Source organism: Nicotiana tabacum, chromosome 4 (assembly GCF_000715075.1).
Source record: "Nicotiana tabacum cultivar K326 chromosome 4, ASM71507v2, whole genome shotgun sequence".
NCBI lineage: Eukaryota > Viridiplantae > Streptophyta > Magnoliopsida > Solanales > Solanaceae > Nicotiana > Nicotiana tabacum.
This window is the reverse complement of record NC_134083.1, coordinates 6174286-6190637: the sequence shown is the minus strand read 5'-3', so window position 1 is coordinate 6190637 and position 16352 is coordinate 6174286. Positions and strand designations below refer to the sequence as shown.

General features: G+C 37.7%; 1 protein-coding gene across 2 annotated transcripts; it reads right to left on the bottom strand.

The window, feature by feature from the left end:
- Window positions 1-904: 904 nt before the first annotated feature.
- Window positions 905-7169, bottom strand: LOC107824986 (anoctamin-like protein At1g73020). Of its 2 annotated transcripts, none has more exons than XM_075251305.1 (16): window positions 6619-7169; window positions 5392-5461; window positions 5125-5240; window positions 4678-4804; window positions 4503-4603; window positions 4285-4376; window positions 4089-4193; window positions 3699-3977; window positions 2630-2762; window positions 2438-2551; window positions 2289-2359; window positions 2052-2182; window positions 1824-1906; window positions 1625-1732; window positions 1389-1547; window positions 905-1300 (listed from the first exon to the last, which is right to left on the bottom strand). In XM_075251305.1, the coding sequence occupies exons 1-16, from the start codon at window positions 6769-6771 to the stop codon at window positions 1175-1177; spliced, it is 1968 nt and encodes a 655-aa protein (XP_075107406.1). In that variant the 5' UTR covers window positions 6772-7169; the 3' UTR covers window positions 905-1174. The 2 variants fall into 2 exon arrangements, with proteins under 2 accessions (XP_075107406.1, XP_075107404.1); XM_075251303.1 differs by having other exon boundaries at window positions 2438-2563; window positions 6619-7122.
- Between the last annotated feature and the right edge of the window lie 9183 nt (window positions 7170-16352).

Sequence of the window (16352 nt, the reverse complement as noted above, 5' to 3'; positions counted from 1 at the left end):
ATTTAACACGCTTTTACCAACCTGGGCATTTGACTAGTAGCAAAAGTCACCTGCAGAATATTTTGAAAAGTATATTGTTGCTTATTCCTTGCTACATACGCTTGGAAACGTCTGTTATTGCATTTTCTTTGGTATAAAAGTGGCTAACAATAACATTATTCTCAATTATAAACGATCTCATTCAAGGGATCAGTTGATGGAAAAGAATTCAATTCCCAAAAGACCAGCTGCTTCATGCAGCAAAGGGAAGCAAATTACGAAGAGCGATGAAGCTGCAGCAAAGCGCGGACGCTTTAACCGCTGCTTCTCTTTCATGGAAATCTCAATTGATCCTGGAATGAAGTCGTTGAAACATCTCGATTCAAAGAAGTTCAAGGAAGAAATCAAGAAATGGGCTAAAAGCGTAGTCACTTACGCCCGCCAAGTCAGTGACCGTTTTGGGAGCTCTAGCTCGTAGTAGTTTATACAACAGTTAGACATTAACAAGTTGATCCAAGAGGCTGTGGTGTGTATATAACGTTTCTCTTTTGATCGTCCATTTCTCTGTATATAATTTGCTCGGTACAAACAATGGACTCTATTCTGTAATAACTTCATGCAAATTTGCGTTTTTACTTTTTGGGAGTCAAATGGCTTTTCGTGCGAAACTGGATCAGATGAAATGTCATACTCATTATATTCCCCTCGCACACATTACGGAAGCGGTTTTCGTTTTTGTTTCTTCTGTTGCTTGTCCTTTATAGTTTGAGGGCAAAGATTATGTCAACGATTATAAGCGAAATACACTCTGCTTATTTATTTTCTGCCAACTGCTCATATTCAATACTGAATCCCTGATGGAAATATGCCTTCACCTCTCTTTCTCTCTCTCTCTTTAATATTTCTGGGGTTCACGTTGAGATGATGATGAATTTTAATACATGATATGAGATGGTATCTAGTCTAGCTGCTCAACCAAATACAAAACTCCTTTACATCCAAAGAAGATAACCGCACTTTACACTGGCACCTACAGTCCACTAACAAGAAATTTAACCGTTGCACAATTACACACAGCTCAAAATCGTCAAATATGCTCCCATATCTACCTTCAAATTTGGCTTTCGAGAGAAGGGGAAGGTGATACCGCACTGTGGATAGGAACATGACACTCGTAAGTCCAACAACATATTCACTATTCATCTTTTTTTAGTTCGGCATTAATTTTTTCACCAGAAATGCTCCTTAAAAGCTGCCTGGAGCACATATCATGTACATGAGTTGCATTCTTCATCCGATTAGCTCTTATCCACGCGGGCTCCTATTCAAGATGCAAGAAATGAGCAATGCTCTTTAGTCACAAAGGTACATGTAATTTCTGAGATTCGTCTAGCTACTAGAAATCATACCTCTGGAACAATGCGTGAGAATACAAATTTTATAAGCAAAAGCACATGCTCCATAATGAGAATAGCAGCAAGTCCAGGTGATATTTTCCATTGCCCGTCACGATCATAAAGGCATACGAGGAGAATGCAGTTTGTACATATTGACATGACAATCAGAAACTGAATTCCAAGACATTAAGCCATTGTAAGAACAAGTAGTTAGGAAGGACGGTGCAGATTGAATAGTCGGGTTGTACCTGAAATATGTTTAGCCAAGCTCCGATTGTCGCATCAGGACGTGGAATGGGCCTTCTTAACATGGCAAGCAATTTAAGTGCATCTGTTCGTATCTCTGTGATGTTGTTCTGCAAAAGCAAAATTCAATAAGGCTTCTTTTTACTCGTTAAAAAAAAAAGTGAACTATATCAAAAAAGGTAGGCCATATGCATTATGTACCAAAGTAGCAAAGGCAAAACCAAGTGGAAATACACAAGCAAACATCATGATCATTCCAAATTGCAATGCCAATTCCAGAAAATCTGCAATGATTAAGAGTTTCAATTAGCTATGGGTATTTAAAAACAGTTGCAGTTGCAGTAATTCAAACATCGACATGTTATTAAGGTGTTTAATAAGATTCAAACTCATTTACGATCTTTAATAAGAATAGGAGGCATGAATTACCATCGAAAAGTCCGTCTTCAAGCTCCTCTCCAATACTAGCAGAATAATCAGGTTTAAGGTACTCCTTTTCTACTCTAGACATGTATTGGGTCTTTTCCGAAGGCCTTCCATTCTCACGTTTTCTCTTGTTTCTTCACATAAAGGGACATATCAGATGGACCATAAAGTAGCAAGCAAATGATTATGCCAGGGAAAATTAGCTCTCCAACAATATCCATCTGGAATGAAGAGTCTTACCCCACAGCTCTATATTTCTTGAAGCTGTATTTTAAATAAGGTAGAGAGTTCTCCAACATATTCTCCAGCACCTGGGGAAACAGTAACAACATATATTAATAAAGATTCAGATGGTATGTGTGAAAGGAATCAGAAACGATCCCATCTACCTCTGATATAATTAGACGTTGAATGAGAACTTGGCGAAGTGTCATAATATTGCGGTGCAATAAAGCATGATAGAAGATTCCAATGTAGGATTGCATGAAGTAAAGACCAAAGACCTGCAGAAGACACTAAATTCCCAATTAAGGACAAACAGCCGGGAAATTTAGGAAAAATACTAAGTTTCTGATAACCACCTTGTAAACCCAGCTGTCAGCTCTCCGTTCTATGTTTTTGTTGTTCTCATATTTTACAAGCTTCACTGATATCTTTCCACCAATTTTATTAAAGTACTGAATGGTAAAGAGGTATACAGCTGTCAGACAAAACCTGAAAGAAGCAGAAAGTATATTATTTTTGTATGTGGCAGGCTAAAGTGAATTACGAGCAGATAAAGCTATGTTAATTTGAAAACTGCGAAGTCAGCAAAGATTTGCAAGGTATAGGTAAGAAAATTGGATATTTGGAGGAAAACTACTTACTACTTTCTGTGGTGTTAAGACCAACATTTTGTGATTGCAATCTGAATACCAGGATATGTAACCCCCAAGAGTGAACATAGAAAAGTTAAATAAAATATTGGCAGTTGTTTTATGAAATAAAACTGCATGCTGGGAGGTCAGAAGAATTTCAATATCAAAGAAAAAGTACTTCTTAGTCATTCCAAAGCTGGTACAGTTCTAGGCCCTAACAGAACATGAACTAAAATAGGACATCAAATAGATGAGCCGTGGAAGAGGAGCCTTGGCGTAGCTGGTAAAGTTGCTGCCATGTGACCAGGAGATCACGGGTTCGAGCCGCGGAAACAACAAGAAAATGCAGGGTAAGACTGCGTATAATAGACCCTTGTGGTCCGACCCTTTTCCGGGCCCCTGCATAGCGGGAGCTTGGTGCACCAGGCTACCTTTTTTTAAATAGATGAAGTAAGGAGTAACAATGAAAAAGAAATTTTATCAATATTGGTATTTCTTTAATAGTATCAAGAATTAGGTAACTCATCCTGCTCTATTGAACTGGTTTACTTAAAAGTAAGACATCCTGGCTTATTTACATTAAGATGAACACCAAAGAGAGGATCTTGACGTGGAATCTTAACCAATCAACTTGAAGATATCTCAGACACTGGGATTTCAGACATAAGCAAGTATATTTTTCTTTTCTTATTTTATTTGTATAAAAAATGACATAAGTTGGCACATATAGATAAAACATGTAGTTCTGGACTACTCTAATGCCATGGATTAAGAAGAATATATAGTTGCTTACTTTGATATGTCAGACCTCAAAACCTCATAGACATGAGCGAAAGCCAATTCAAAAGGCAGCTGGAGACATATAATGCTCAGTATAATCATGGCATCATTTCTGAATCTCATGAAATGACCAAGCCATTCCTCTCTTTGAAATGCTTCTTTCCCCCTTGGTTTATCAGTTTTGTCAGCCCCCTGTTTCTTCATGAGTTCCACAGGGGACTGAAACTGATACCATTCACCTTCCAACAATCTAGAACCATTGTCTACACCAGCCGGATAATTCATCTGCCACCTGCACTCCAGGCAGTGAAATACGAACGAAAATATGTCAATCCAAATAACTTCAATGGAAGATTGAAAAGATTGACAAAAACGAATGGAAAAATCATGTGGAATGTGTCACCTGACAAGAAGCGCGGAGTTTTTACGCTTCCAGAATTGCAAAAATAACACAGCCCAAGAAACTATGCTTATGAAGAAAGCTGAAAGGACAAACAACTGCAATGACCTGGAAGAATATATAAGAGCCTGTTCAGAATCAGAATCAAAACTAAAAGAAACTTTGACAGTAACGGGCACAGAAAGTGGGATTGACCTACCCAAAATCCACTAACTGCACTGTAAGTCCAAACGCAGCTGGAAAAAGTATCCATTTTGTGTACATCCCAAGAAACGCAAAATAGGAAGCTATCTATTGTTGACATTATGCTAGTCAGTGTTAAGCAAGTTGAGAATTGTGCATTGTGGAGAACATCGACACAAATAGCAGTGGAATTAAGCATGAATACAGAATGCTAAATAACTCCAAAAAGTTCACCTTCGTGCCATAATAGTTACATATATCATCTATAGGCTGCACAGTGAAGTCCCACCAGTTCAATGCCCAACTTCTTAGAAGCTGCTTCCTCTTTTTTTCATCTGCAAAGATATTTTAAATCTGCTTTGGTTGTTTCTAGACCGCTGTTAACTTGAGCATATCAGAGAAAACATACCATGCACAGGGAACACTTCTTTAACAATGCCCACTGACTCCAATATTCGCAAAAGAGGCTTTCCTGGCTCCCAGTGCACTTCAATTCCATCAGACTTTAATACAACTGTTGAGGTGCTTGTGTTCACCTGCAATTTTGGACTTCTCAAACATGAACTGAGAGTATGGGAGGAATACAGTGAGCTATATTGCACCACAAAAGAATTTTTTTATTCCAGTCTAGATTACTCTCTTTTTTGAATAAACTAAGACACAGAAGATTTATTTATGATAAACGGAAAAAACTAATAGTTGCAAAGATGGGGAACCTAAAGAGCACTCGAAAAGACGCGCTTCAGACTTGCCTAATTTGATACAGACAATCAAATGAAGGCGTGAATAAACTTATGCATCAATTAGGACAAGAAAGCACAAATACTAAAGCGGGCTAGGATGCCAGTTAACTCACAATCCCATATATTATGTGGCGGTAGCAACAGTAGCGTTCAAACCAACTAAACAACGAGCCATCTGGCTGCCTTTCAAATGCTTCAACCTCATCCCAGTGAAATTGCAAATCCACTCCTGAAACCAAAATTGTGTGCTCAGAATTAAGCAAAAGCCTGCAATTTTTTCGGACAGGTGAATCAGCCAGTAATTGCATCAGATCATACATAGAAATGAGAAACGAGAGAAATTTTAATAGGAAACTGAAGAAAGATTTCATGATTATCACCGATATGAGTCCGTTTCTTCAATTGCAACTCTGCTGCAGCCTTGCCAAGAGTTTCAATTGGCGCTCCCAACTGGAAAAAAAGAGCTTGTGATCATTAAATTTTATATGCAGAATCAAGAACAAACCAGCAACAAGGAGATACCTGTCTAGTGACCAGACCTATTTTGTTAATATGAACCAATTATATATATCACGCCCATAATTTGTATTTTCTAGTTAAAGAGAATTTCGGAAACAACCTCTACATGGGTAGGGGTAAGGTCTGCGCACACTCTACCCTCCCCAGACCCCACTTGTGGGAATACACTGGGTATGTTGTTGTTGTTTGTAGTTAAAGAGAATTAGAATCATAACAAAAGGGACGGCCCACATATTGTAGAATATGCGTGGATACATGCATAACCACGGGCAGTTCTTGCGTTTCAATGTGTGATTCTTCAATGCTTTACCCATCTTGCTATCTTTTTTAAGCAAAAGGACCTACTCCCTCTATCCATCCCAATTTATGTGACACACTTGACTTTTTAGTCTGTCCTAAAAAAGACTTCTCAATTAATGAAAAATCCATTAATGAGATGATTTATAGCCACGGAAATATCTACGACATGTTTTAGATCACAAGTTTCAAACACTTTCTTTCAAACTCTTAAGTCGTCCTATACTAGCTCTTAGTTTGTATGCAGTAACAACTATGGGTGCATTTTCTCAGTCTCAAGGATCCAAATTTCAGCTCTAAACTTTTGGGGTCCTCTATATCCCACAAAGAAAGACCAAAGCCTACCACACCCAGTTATCAATGTGTGCCAAGCTTAATTAATACTATGCTGTTCTTACGTGCTTGTTAGTCATTTCTGCTGTGACTAACAAGAATAGTATACTGCAAAATTCCTACTAAATTGTAGTATGCAGGGCAGCTTCAACCTACTTCAGTTTTCACCTAGAATCTCCATCTGTTCGGGTATATCGATATGATTGTTTATTGTAACACAATATTACAGAATAGAAATGTTAAATAATCCGTCATAGTAAGTAAGAAAGCGACTGCTTAGAGGAAAATAAAACAAACGTAAATTAAACAACGGGAATTTCTCATGTACTAAATTCAAACAAGAACAGAAACTATCTACTTTAATATTACTAAGTTATTTCAAGGAATTAACCTCTGAATATTTTACTAATCGTAACGTCAACAATAGTAATACAGCTGAATTTAGAACGGAAACGGACCCTGATGAATTCATTCTGAAGGCCAACAACTCTGTCAACAATTAATCCCGCTTTTCGAAACTCTTCAACGAGAACCTCAATGCAGTCACTGCTCTTCGGAACCACCACGCCAATTTCAAAGGCCGTTTCTTCCTCTACACCATTCCCATTCATTTCCTAAAATTTATCGCTTCCTAAAGTCCCCAAAAATGTTCGACAGCTCCAACGAGGGAAAGTGTGAATCCTCGCTGAAGCTAAAGGAACATGAAATCAAATAACGTCAATGAAATTATCGAATTAAAGCCAAAAAAAATGTGACGAACATAAGCGTTTCGGAGCAGAGAGAAAATGGCGGAGAAATACACGAGAGCTGTGAAAGCAAGGGGGGGAAAGGTGACACATATGCTGAGGGGAAGAAGAGGAGTGGCAGAACACGTGGAATTGGCGCCTGTTGTTTTTTGTGTAACCGTTTTTGGATACCCTTTCAGCAATAAACAGGTCAAATTTTATAGGCACAAACCACAATGCAGTATGGATTGCTGTGCTCTATATATTTTCTTTTAATTCGTCTTTTTGTATTCGGGGCGGAGATGAGTGTTCTTTCTATGTCTGTTGTAATTTGTTTAACACGTTTCGTTTATAATGACTCAGCATTATCAAACCATATACTACGAGTATTATATATTGAGATAGATTTATTGTCACGATCCAAAATTTCACCACAGAAGTCGTGATAACACCTAGTCTTTAAGATTAGGTAAGTCAATTTTTATTATATTTTTGAAGCTATTTTTTTTTTAAAATAAAAACGAAAATAATTACAATATACAATCTCCTAAGACTGGTAGTATTAAGTCACGAACTCTAACTGAATACATAAAATGATCACGAGGACCGAATATACAATATTGTTTGATTACAAGTTAACAGTACAATGAAATGAAAAGACTCCAAGGGACTGCGACGACCAAGCAGCTCTACCTTGAATCTTTACGATCCCGCTTTAACTCTGCTCAAGTCCGTTATCTTCAATATCTGGCTCTGCAAAAAAATGTGCAGAAGCGTAGTATGAGTACGCCATGATCGGTACCCAGTAAGTATCAAGACTAACCTCAATGGAGTAGAAACGAGATACAGTCAAGACACTCACTAGTCTAATAACTTGTGCAATATAATATACAAAATAATAGGAAACAAATAACAATAGCGCAACATGAAACAACCAGTGATATGCACAGCAGACAACAAGAATACCATTAATATCCCCCAACAATTAATAAGTACAATTACACTCAATTAAATCAAGTCCTTCAAATAAATGTCTTTCACATATAATTCTTCTAAATAATTCTCTCTCAAATATAATTTTCTCAAATAATTATTTTTCAAATATAATTCTTTCAATAAATCTTTTCAAATATAATTTCCTCAAATAAATATCTTTCCCATACAATTCTTTCCTATAATACTTTCTAAGTAAAAATCCTTCAAAATAAATATTTTGAATATAATTCTTTCAAATAAAAAGTCACCATGTGACACCTCATTTCATAATCATAAAAATACAGGTCTCAGCCCATTTTTATATTTTTCGTAAACACGGGTCTCATCTCATTTTCATATTTTCACGACACCTCGTGCCCATAATTAAATTATCATATTTTTTCGGCACCTTGTGCCCTCATTTCATATCACAACTACACGGACAATTCACGTTCCAATTATCATTATCATTTCATCATAACACCTCGTACCCATATTTCATATCACAACTGCACGGACAATTCACGTGCCAAATATTCTCATTATTTACTCACGGCACCTCGTGCCCACTTTTCATTTTATAATCCGCTTGGCAATAGCCACAGGCTCTCAATTTCAACATAAATCAGATTGTTATCAATTTACCAACAACAAGACAAGTTGCACAAGGTATAAAAATAAACACAAGAAAATCACAACATCACATGAAAATTATCAATACCACAACTCAACATCATCACATATCGTCCCTGACAATAGTCACCCTTATCGCTCCTATTGCCACCCTTATCACTCCTATTGCCACCCTTATCGCTCCGCCCAAACAATATCAATAGCCACCCTTATCGCTCCTATTGCCACCTTTATCACTCCTATAGTCATCCTTATCGCTTCGCCTAGACAATATTCCAACAAACACAACAACAGTGAAATGCCACCCTTATACCCACATAATATCAACGGTGAAATGCCACCCTTATCTCCCCAAAATAATAACTCACACAACACAATAATTTACATGAAAAATTAACACGACAATATAATAAAATCAATTCATATCACAATTTGCCCAATGGCCACAACCAAATTTCAAAGATATAACAAAATCAATTAATTTCACAACAAATAACCCAGGGCTCCACACAATGTATATAACACCCAAAAACAATCAATAGAGATAGAAAAATAATCAACATAGGGCACACCTTCATTAATCCAAATTTAGATAATTATATTAACACATCTTCTTAAGTTCATTTAATTAATTATTTGCAGAGAAAAAATTCATAATGAAATTAAATCCCACGAATATCAAACTCACAGAATTCACATAAATATACAGGTAACATGCACATCATCATATAAAAATAAATTCAATAAATGTGAATTGAATCATGGCAAACAAATGACTAAATAAATGCCAACAATTATCCAATTAACTACACAATATGCCCAAGACTCTAACTCAATAAAATTTGCACATATAAGCCTGAGTACGTACTCGTCACCTCGCGTACACGGCTTTTCACATTTCACAAATGACACATAAAACACGATACCTAAGGGGTAATTCTCCCACTCGAGGTTAGAAAAGACACTTACCTTTTTGAAGTTAGGTCGATATTCCAAAATAGCCTTCTTCCTTGAATTGACCTTCGAATAGCTCAAATATATCCAAATTAATTGTACAACTTCATTAAAATTCATCGGAAATATTTTCGGATAATAATACGTCGACTTAAAATTTTATTCCAAAAAGTCAACAAAAGTCAACGCGGGACCCGCCTATCGGAACCCGACATAATTTTTATAAAATACGAACACTCATTCCGATACGAGTTCAACCATACCAATTTTATCGAATTCCAATAACAAATCGACCTCCAAATCTTAAATTTAAACCAAGAGGATTTTCTACAATTTTCAACCCAATTCACTAATTTAATGATAAAAACAACAATAGATTTATGTAATTTAACCAAAATCAAGTTAGGAATTCTTACCCCAATATTTTTCTTGAAAAACTCTCGAAACATCACTTCACCTGAGCTTCCTTGGTCCAAAAATGGAAGAATGACACGAATTTGGACTTTATTCTGCTGCCCAGGGGTTTGTTCTTCGCGTTCGCGAGACTCCCTTCGCATTCGCGATGAACAAATTCTTCAAAAGTCATTTTCACACTCTTCTCAGACAATCTCTAGTATAATGGTCATAACTTTTTGTACAAAATCTCAAATAATAAATGGTTTGACTTTCGAAAAACTAGACTCCAAGGACTATAACTTTCGTTTGTTGCCCATCTCCCAATTCCTTATAGATTATGAGATATAAGCTTCCAAAATCAGTCTTGTGCAACAGAGATTTCCAAACTTTTTTCGGACAGCCTATATTATATCCACCACAACTTTTTGTACACAACTTCAAATGACAAATGATTTACCTTTATAAATACTAGACACAAGGGGCTACAACTTTCAATTTTGGATGATCTCCAAATTTCTTATAGATTGCAAGATATGAGCCTCTAAAGTGAGATGACGAACAACAAAAGTTCCTTCTTCGCGAACGCGAGAACCTCTTCGTGAATGCGAAGAACAAAGTCCCAACAGCAAAATCCTTCTTCGCGAACGCGAGAGGCTCCTCGCGAACACGAAGAACAACACCAGAACCTTCAACCAGCAGCATCAAAATACCCAAACTTGGTCCAGAATCACCCCGAATCAAACCGAGGCTCCCGGGACCCCGTCCAATCGTACCAACCAGTCCCAATACATAACACGAACCTGCTCAAGGCCTCAAATCACATCAAACAACATCAAAGCCACGAATCATATCCCAATTCAAGCCTAATGAACTTTGAAATTTTAAATTCTATATCTTGTGCCGAAACACATCAAATCAATTTGGAATGACTTCAAATTTTGCACACAAGTCATAATTGACATAATAAAGTTATTCCAATTTCCAGAATCGGATTCCAGCCCCGATATCAAAAAGTCAATCCCCGGTCAAACTTTTCCAAAAATTCCATCTTTTGCCATTTGAAGCCAAATTCCTCTATAGACCTCCAAATAATTTTTCGGACACGCTCCTAAGTCCATAATCACCATACAGAGCTATTGACATCATCAAAATTCTATTACGGAGTCGTCTTCACATAGTTCCAACTACGGTAAAAATTTTAAGACTTAAGCTTCCGTTTTGGGGACCAAGTGTCCCAAATCACTCCAAATCATCTGGTAACTGAATTCAACCACACACGTAAGTCAATACACATAATAAGAAGCTGCTCATGGCCTTATGTAGCCAGACGAGGCTTAAATTCTTAAAACGACAAGTCGGTCGTTAAATTCTCCACCTCTTAAACAAATGTTCATCCTCGAACGTGCTAATAATTATTATGAGGTTACCGAATTGATAATTTTTACTTTTACACATATACTCACGGTTGGTCCCACGTTACTGTATTGGAGGTAAGTCCGGCAACACCATCTCATTTGAGATTATTTCTTTTATCCATATTTGTGAACCTTAAGACCAATTTCTTACATTCCAAACATTTTCAGAAAGTCCGATTTTTCATCAACGCACGGTATTAGTCTCAACTGGCTATAGCAACTCGTGCCTACGCACACATCAACTTTCTTGATAGTGTTGAAGTACTTCAAAATTTTTATAGGGTGTTACATTCTTCCTCGCTTAGGATCATTCGTCCTCAAATAGATAATATAATTTATCTTTTCTTTCACACATATCAATCTCCCAAATTTTTTTTCTAACTCCCAAATTTTTCAGAAAATTTCGGCAGAGTCTTCCCTGTAAATGGGCCTATCCACTTGCGAGAGTAACATCAAAACGACTCCTAACAACACATCCACAAGGTATATATCAATAACACTGATCTCAGCATTACAAGCATTGCATTATCATTATGATATCAGGACATGAAGTACATCATATGTATGCTCATCACCACATCTCAGGTCTTAAAAGCTGTTTATAATTTATTCCAGCATCATCAATTAATCTCATATTAATTAGTACCTCGTTTCAATTTTTTTTCACAACACTACAACATAATGTGAGGCATGGAGACCTCATAACTATTTGCCCAATTTAATGAGTCACATTTAATACCACCTGGGCACTCATCTTATATGTTAAAACTCAATGTTTACAGCACGAAAATGGCTGAATATGCACAGAAAATATACAAAAATTATCAGATAAGCCTAACAGGCATGACTCCCTATTAATATTATTGTACAAATTACATTTCATAAAAGGAGAATTTTAAACTCATAAATATTTCACCACAAGGACCTCGTCCTTATATAACTTCCAACGCGGCTTGTAGCCCGGTTTAAATATTTCACATCGTGTAAAAATGCGAGGATCTCGTCCTCAACTCCGAATCACAAGTATTTTGCACATTGTGCCAACTGAATTTCAATTTCCTTTTTTTCTTCTTTTCAATAAATTTCGTAAATACTTTTTCATAACACATAACGAACCCTTATACCGGTAGGACATATAATTTATAAAAATTAAAATCAATTATTCCGAAATCACATTAAAACCCACAGTATTGAATAATAAAATTTTGCTTTTGGACTTATAGCCCTCAATGGTGCACAAAAATAAAATGACAGACATATGCTCACATCTTTAAATCTCCCAACAGGGATACACATATAAGTGGGTCACAAATTTACGAAGCTCTCCCATAAGTGGAGCATAATAAGAGGATTCACCTCAATATTCAGTACCGAATCAAATTAAGGGAAAATATCCTTTTATAATAAAAATCAGGATCGTACCTGTAACGACACCATCTGTTGTATCAGCCTCAGCCAAATCATAGCGATCATATCAACGGGTCGGGCCTCCATCTCTTAGGTGCCCTCTACCCGCCTGTCCTCCACCTCTAGCTGACTGTGCACATGGAGTATCAACTGGAATAAAGCTTGTGGCTGGAGTGTTCAGATGAAACCCACCCCTCCCAAGTCTGGGACAATATCTCATGATATGCCTAGTATCACCACACTCATAACAACCCCTCTGAGGTCGCGGCTGCTCGTACTGAGTCTGTGCCAGGTAACTGAAATAACCACTGTAAGAATCTCGTGTCGATGGTACACTGCAAACTGGAGCACTCCGAGTAATCTGATGTGCGGACTGAGCTGACCTACTGCTCGAGCCTTCGCTATAATGGGTTCTAGCTGAAGAGTAAAACCCACTGAACCCTCCAGATCTTTGAGACCTTTTGGCCTCCTTAGACTCCCTTTCCTCGCCTAAAACGCCCTCAATCTTCCTTAAAATCTCCACTACTTGTTGAAATGGAGCATCAGTTTGCAATTCTCGAGCCATGCAAATTTTAATATCATAATCGAGCCCCTCAATGAATCTGCGGACCCGCTCTCTGATTGTAGGAACCAAGATAGGTGAATGATGGGCTAACTCACTAAATCTGATAGCATATTCTGACACTGTCATAGTGCCCTGATGCAACCGTTCAAACTCTGTGCGCCACTCATCTCTGAGAGTCTGGGGAACAAACTCTTTCAAGAACATTTTCAAAAATTGAGCCCAAGTTGGTGGTGTGGCATCAGCTGGTCTACCTTCTTCATAGATTTGCCACCACGGATACGCTACGCCTGACAGTTGAAATGTAGTAAAGGAAACTCCGCTCACTTTCACAATACCCATGGTGCAGAGAATACGGTGACAATTTTCCAGAAATCTTTGGGCATCCTCTGTAGCTGTGCCACTAAAAGTTGGTGGATTATATTTCTTAAACCTTTCAAGTCTCTTTTGTTCTTCTTCTAATGTCTCGGGACTGACCTCAGGCCGAACCGGAATAACAGGTTGTACCGGTACTATACCCGAAACCTATCCAACGTGAACCTGCTGCTCTGGAGTTGTGGTAGGAGTCTGAGCTACTCCCCCAATCTACGGAATGTTTGGTGTAACAGAGATCGATACCGCCTGAGTTAATGTACCGAACATACTCAGGAACTGTGCTAAAGTCTCCTGAAGTCCGGGGGTAACAACATGTGCTTCTGGTACCTGTCCCCCAACTGGAGCTACTGGTGGCTCCTCAACTGTTGTTCTGACAAGTGCTCTAATCGTAGAACGTGCCCTTTCTCAGCCTTTACCTCGGCCCTGACCTCTTGCACCCCTAGCAGTATGTGCGGATGCCTGCTCAGCTAACCCGGAAGCACGTGTCCTCACCATCTGTGAGAGAATAGAGATACAAAGGCTCAAATTCTACAATTAACAAATCCTCACGACATGAATGAAAGAAGTGGAAATTTCCTAACAGTTCTGTAGCCTCTCGAAGATAAGTACAGACGTCTCCATACCGATCCGCAAGACTCTACTATACTCGTTCGTGACTCGTAGAACCTATGAACCTAGGGCTCTGATACCAACTTGTCACGACCCAAAATCCCACCACAGGAGTCGTGATGGCACCTAGTCTTAGAGACAAGGTAAGCCAATTTCCATTATATTTTTGAAGCCAATTGTTTAATAAAAAAACTAACAACGGAAATAATTACAATATACAACCTCCCAAGACTGGTAGTACTGAGTCACGAACTCTAACTGAATACATAGAATGATCACGAGGACCGAATATACAATATTATTTGATTACAAGTTAATAGTATAATGAAATGAAAAGACACCAAGGGACTGCGACGACCAAGCATCTCTACCTTGAATCCTTACGATCCCGCTTTAATTCTGCTCAAGTCCGTTATCTTCAATACCTGGCTATGCACAAAAATATACAGAATTGTAGTATGAGTACGCCACGATCGGTATCCAGTAAGTATCAAAAGTCAACGCGGGACCCGCCTCTCGAAACTCGATATAATTTTCATAAAATTCGAACACCCATTCCGATACGAGTTCAACCATACCAATTTTATCGAATTCCAATAACAAATCGACCTCCAAATCTTAAATTTAAATCAAGAGGGTTTTCTAAAAATTTTAACCCAATTCACTAATTTAGTGATAAAAATAACAATAGATTCATGCAATTTAACCAAAATCAAGTTAGTAATTCATGTTTTCCTTGAAAAACTCTCAAAAAATCGCCTCACCCGAGCTTTCTTGGTCCAAAAATGGAAGAATGACACGAATTTGGACTTTATTTTACTGCCCAAGGGTTTGTTCTTCGCGTTCGCGATGAACAAATTCTCCAAAAGTCATTTTCAAATTCTTCTCAGACAGCCTCTAATATAATAGTCATAACGTTTTGTACAAAACTCCAAATAAAGAATGGTTTGACTTTCTAAAAACTAGACTCCAAAAGCTATAACTTTTATTTGTTGCTTATCTCCCAATTCCTTATAGATTACGAGATATAAGCTTGCAAAGTCAGCTCTGCGCAATAAAGGTTTCCAAACTCTTCCCGGACAGCCTATAGTATATCTACCATAACTTTTCGTACACAACTCTAAATGAAAAATAGTTTACCTTTATAAAAACTAGACACAAAGAGCTACAACTTTTAATTTTGGATCATCTCCAAATTTCTTATAAATTGCGAGATATGAGCCTCTAAAGTGAGACGACGAACAACAAAAGTTTCTTCTTCGCGAACACGAGAACCTCTTCGCGAACGCGAAGAACAAAGTCCTAACAGCAAAATCCTTCTTCGCGAACGCGAAGAACAACACCAGAACCTGCAACCAGCAACATCAAAACACCCAAACTTGATCCGGAACTACCCTGAATCAAACCCGAGGCCCCCGGGACCCCGTCCAATCGTACCAACCAGTCCCAATACATAACACGAACCTGCTCAAGGCCTCAAATCACATCAAACAATATCAAAGCCACGAATCATACCCCAATTCAAGCCTAATAAACTTTGAAATTTTAAATTCTCTATCTTGTGCCGAAACACATCAAATCAATCTGGAATGACTTCAAATTTTGCACACAAGTCATAATTGACATAACGAAGCTATTCCAATTTCCAGAATCGGATTTCAGCCCCGATATCAAAAAGTCAACCACCGATCAAACTTTTCAAAAATTCATCTTTCGCCATTTCAAGCCAAATTCTTCTATAGACCTCCAAATAATTTTCCGGATACGCTTCTAAGTCCATAATCACCATACGGAGCTATTGACATCATCAAAATTCCATTCCGAAGTCGTCTTCACACAGTTCCGACTACGGTAAAAATCCTAAGACTTAAGCTTCCGTTTTGGGTAGGGGTGTTCAAAACCGAACCGAAACCGAAAACCGAATCGAAACCGAAGCTTAATGGTTTATTGGTATCGGGTTAACGGTTTAACGGACGGGGAACGGATTAAAATTTTTTTATTAACGGCTTATCGGTTTGGGGGCGGATTATTCAATTTTCTTAACGGATAATCCGTTAACCCGTTAAGAATATATATATATATATATATATATATATATATATATATATATTTTTATCCATATATATATATATATATATATA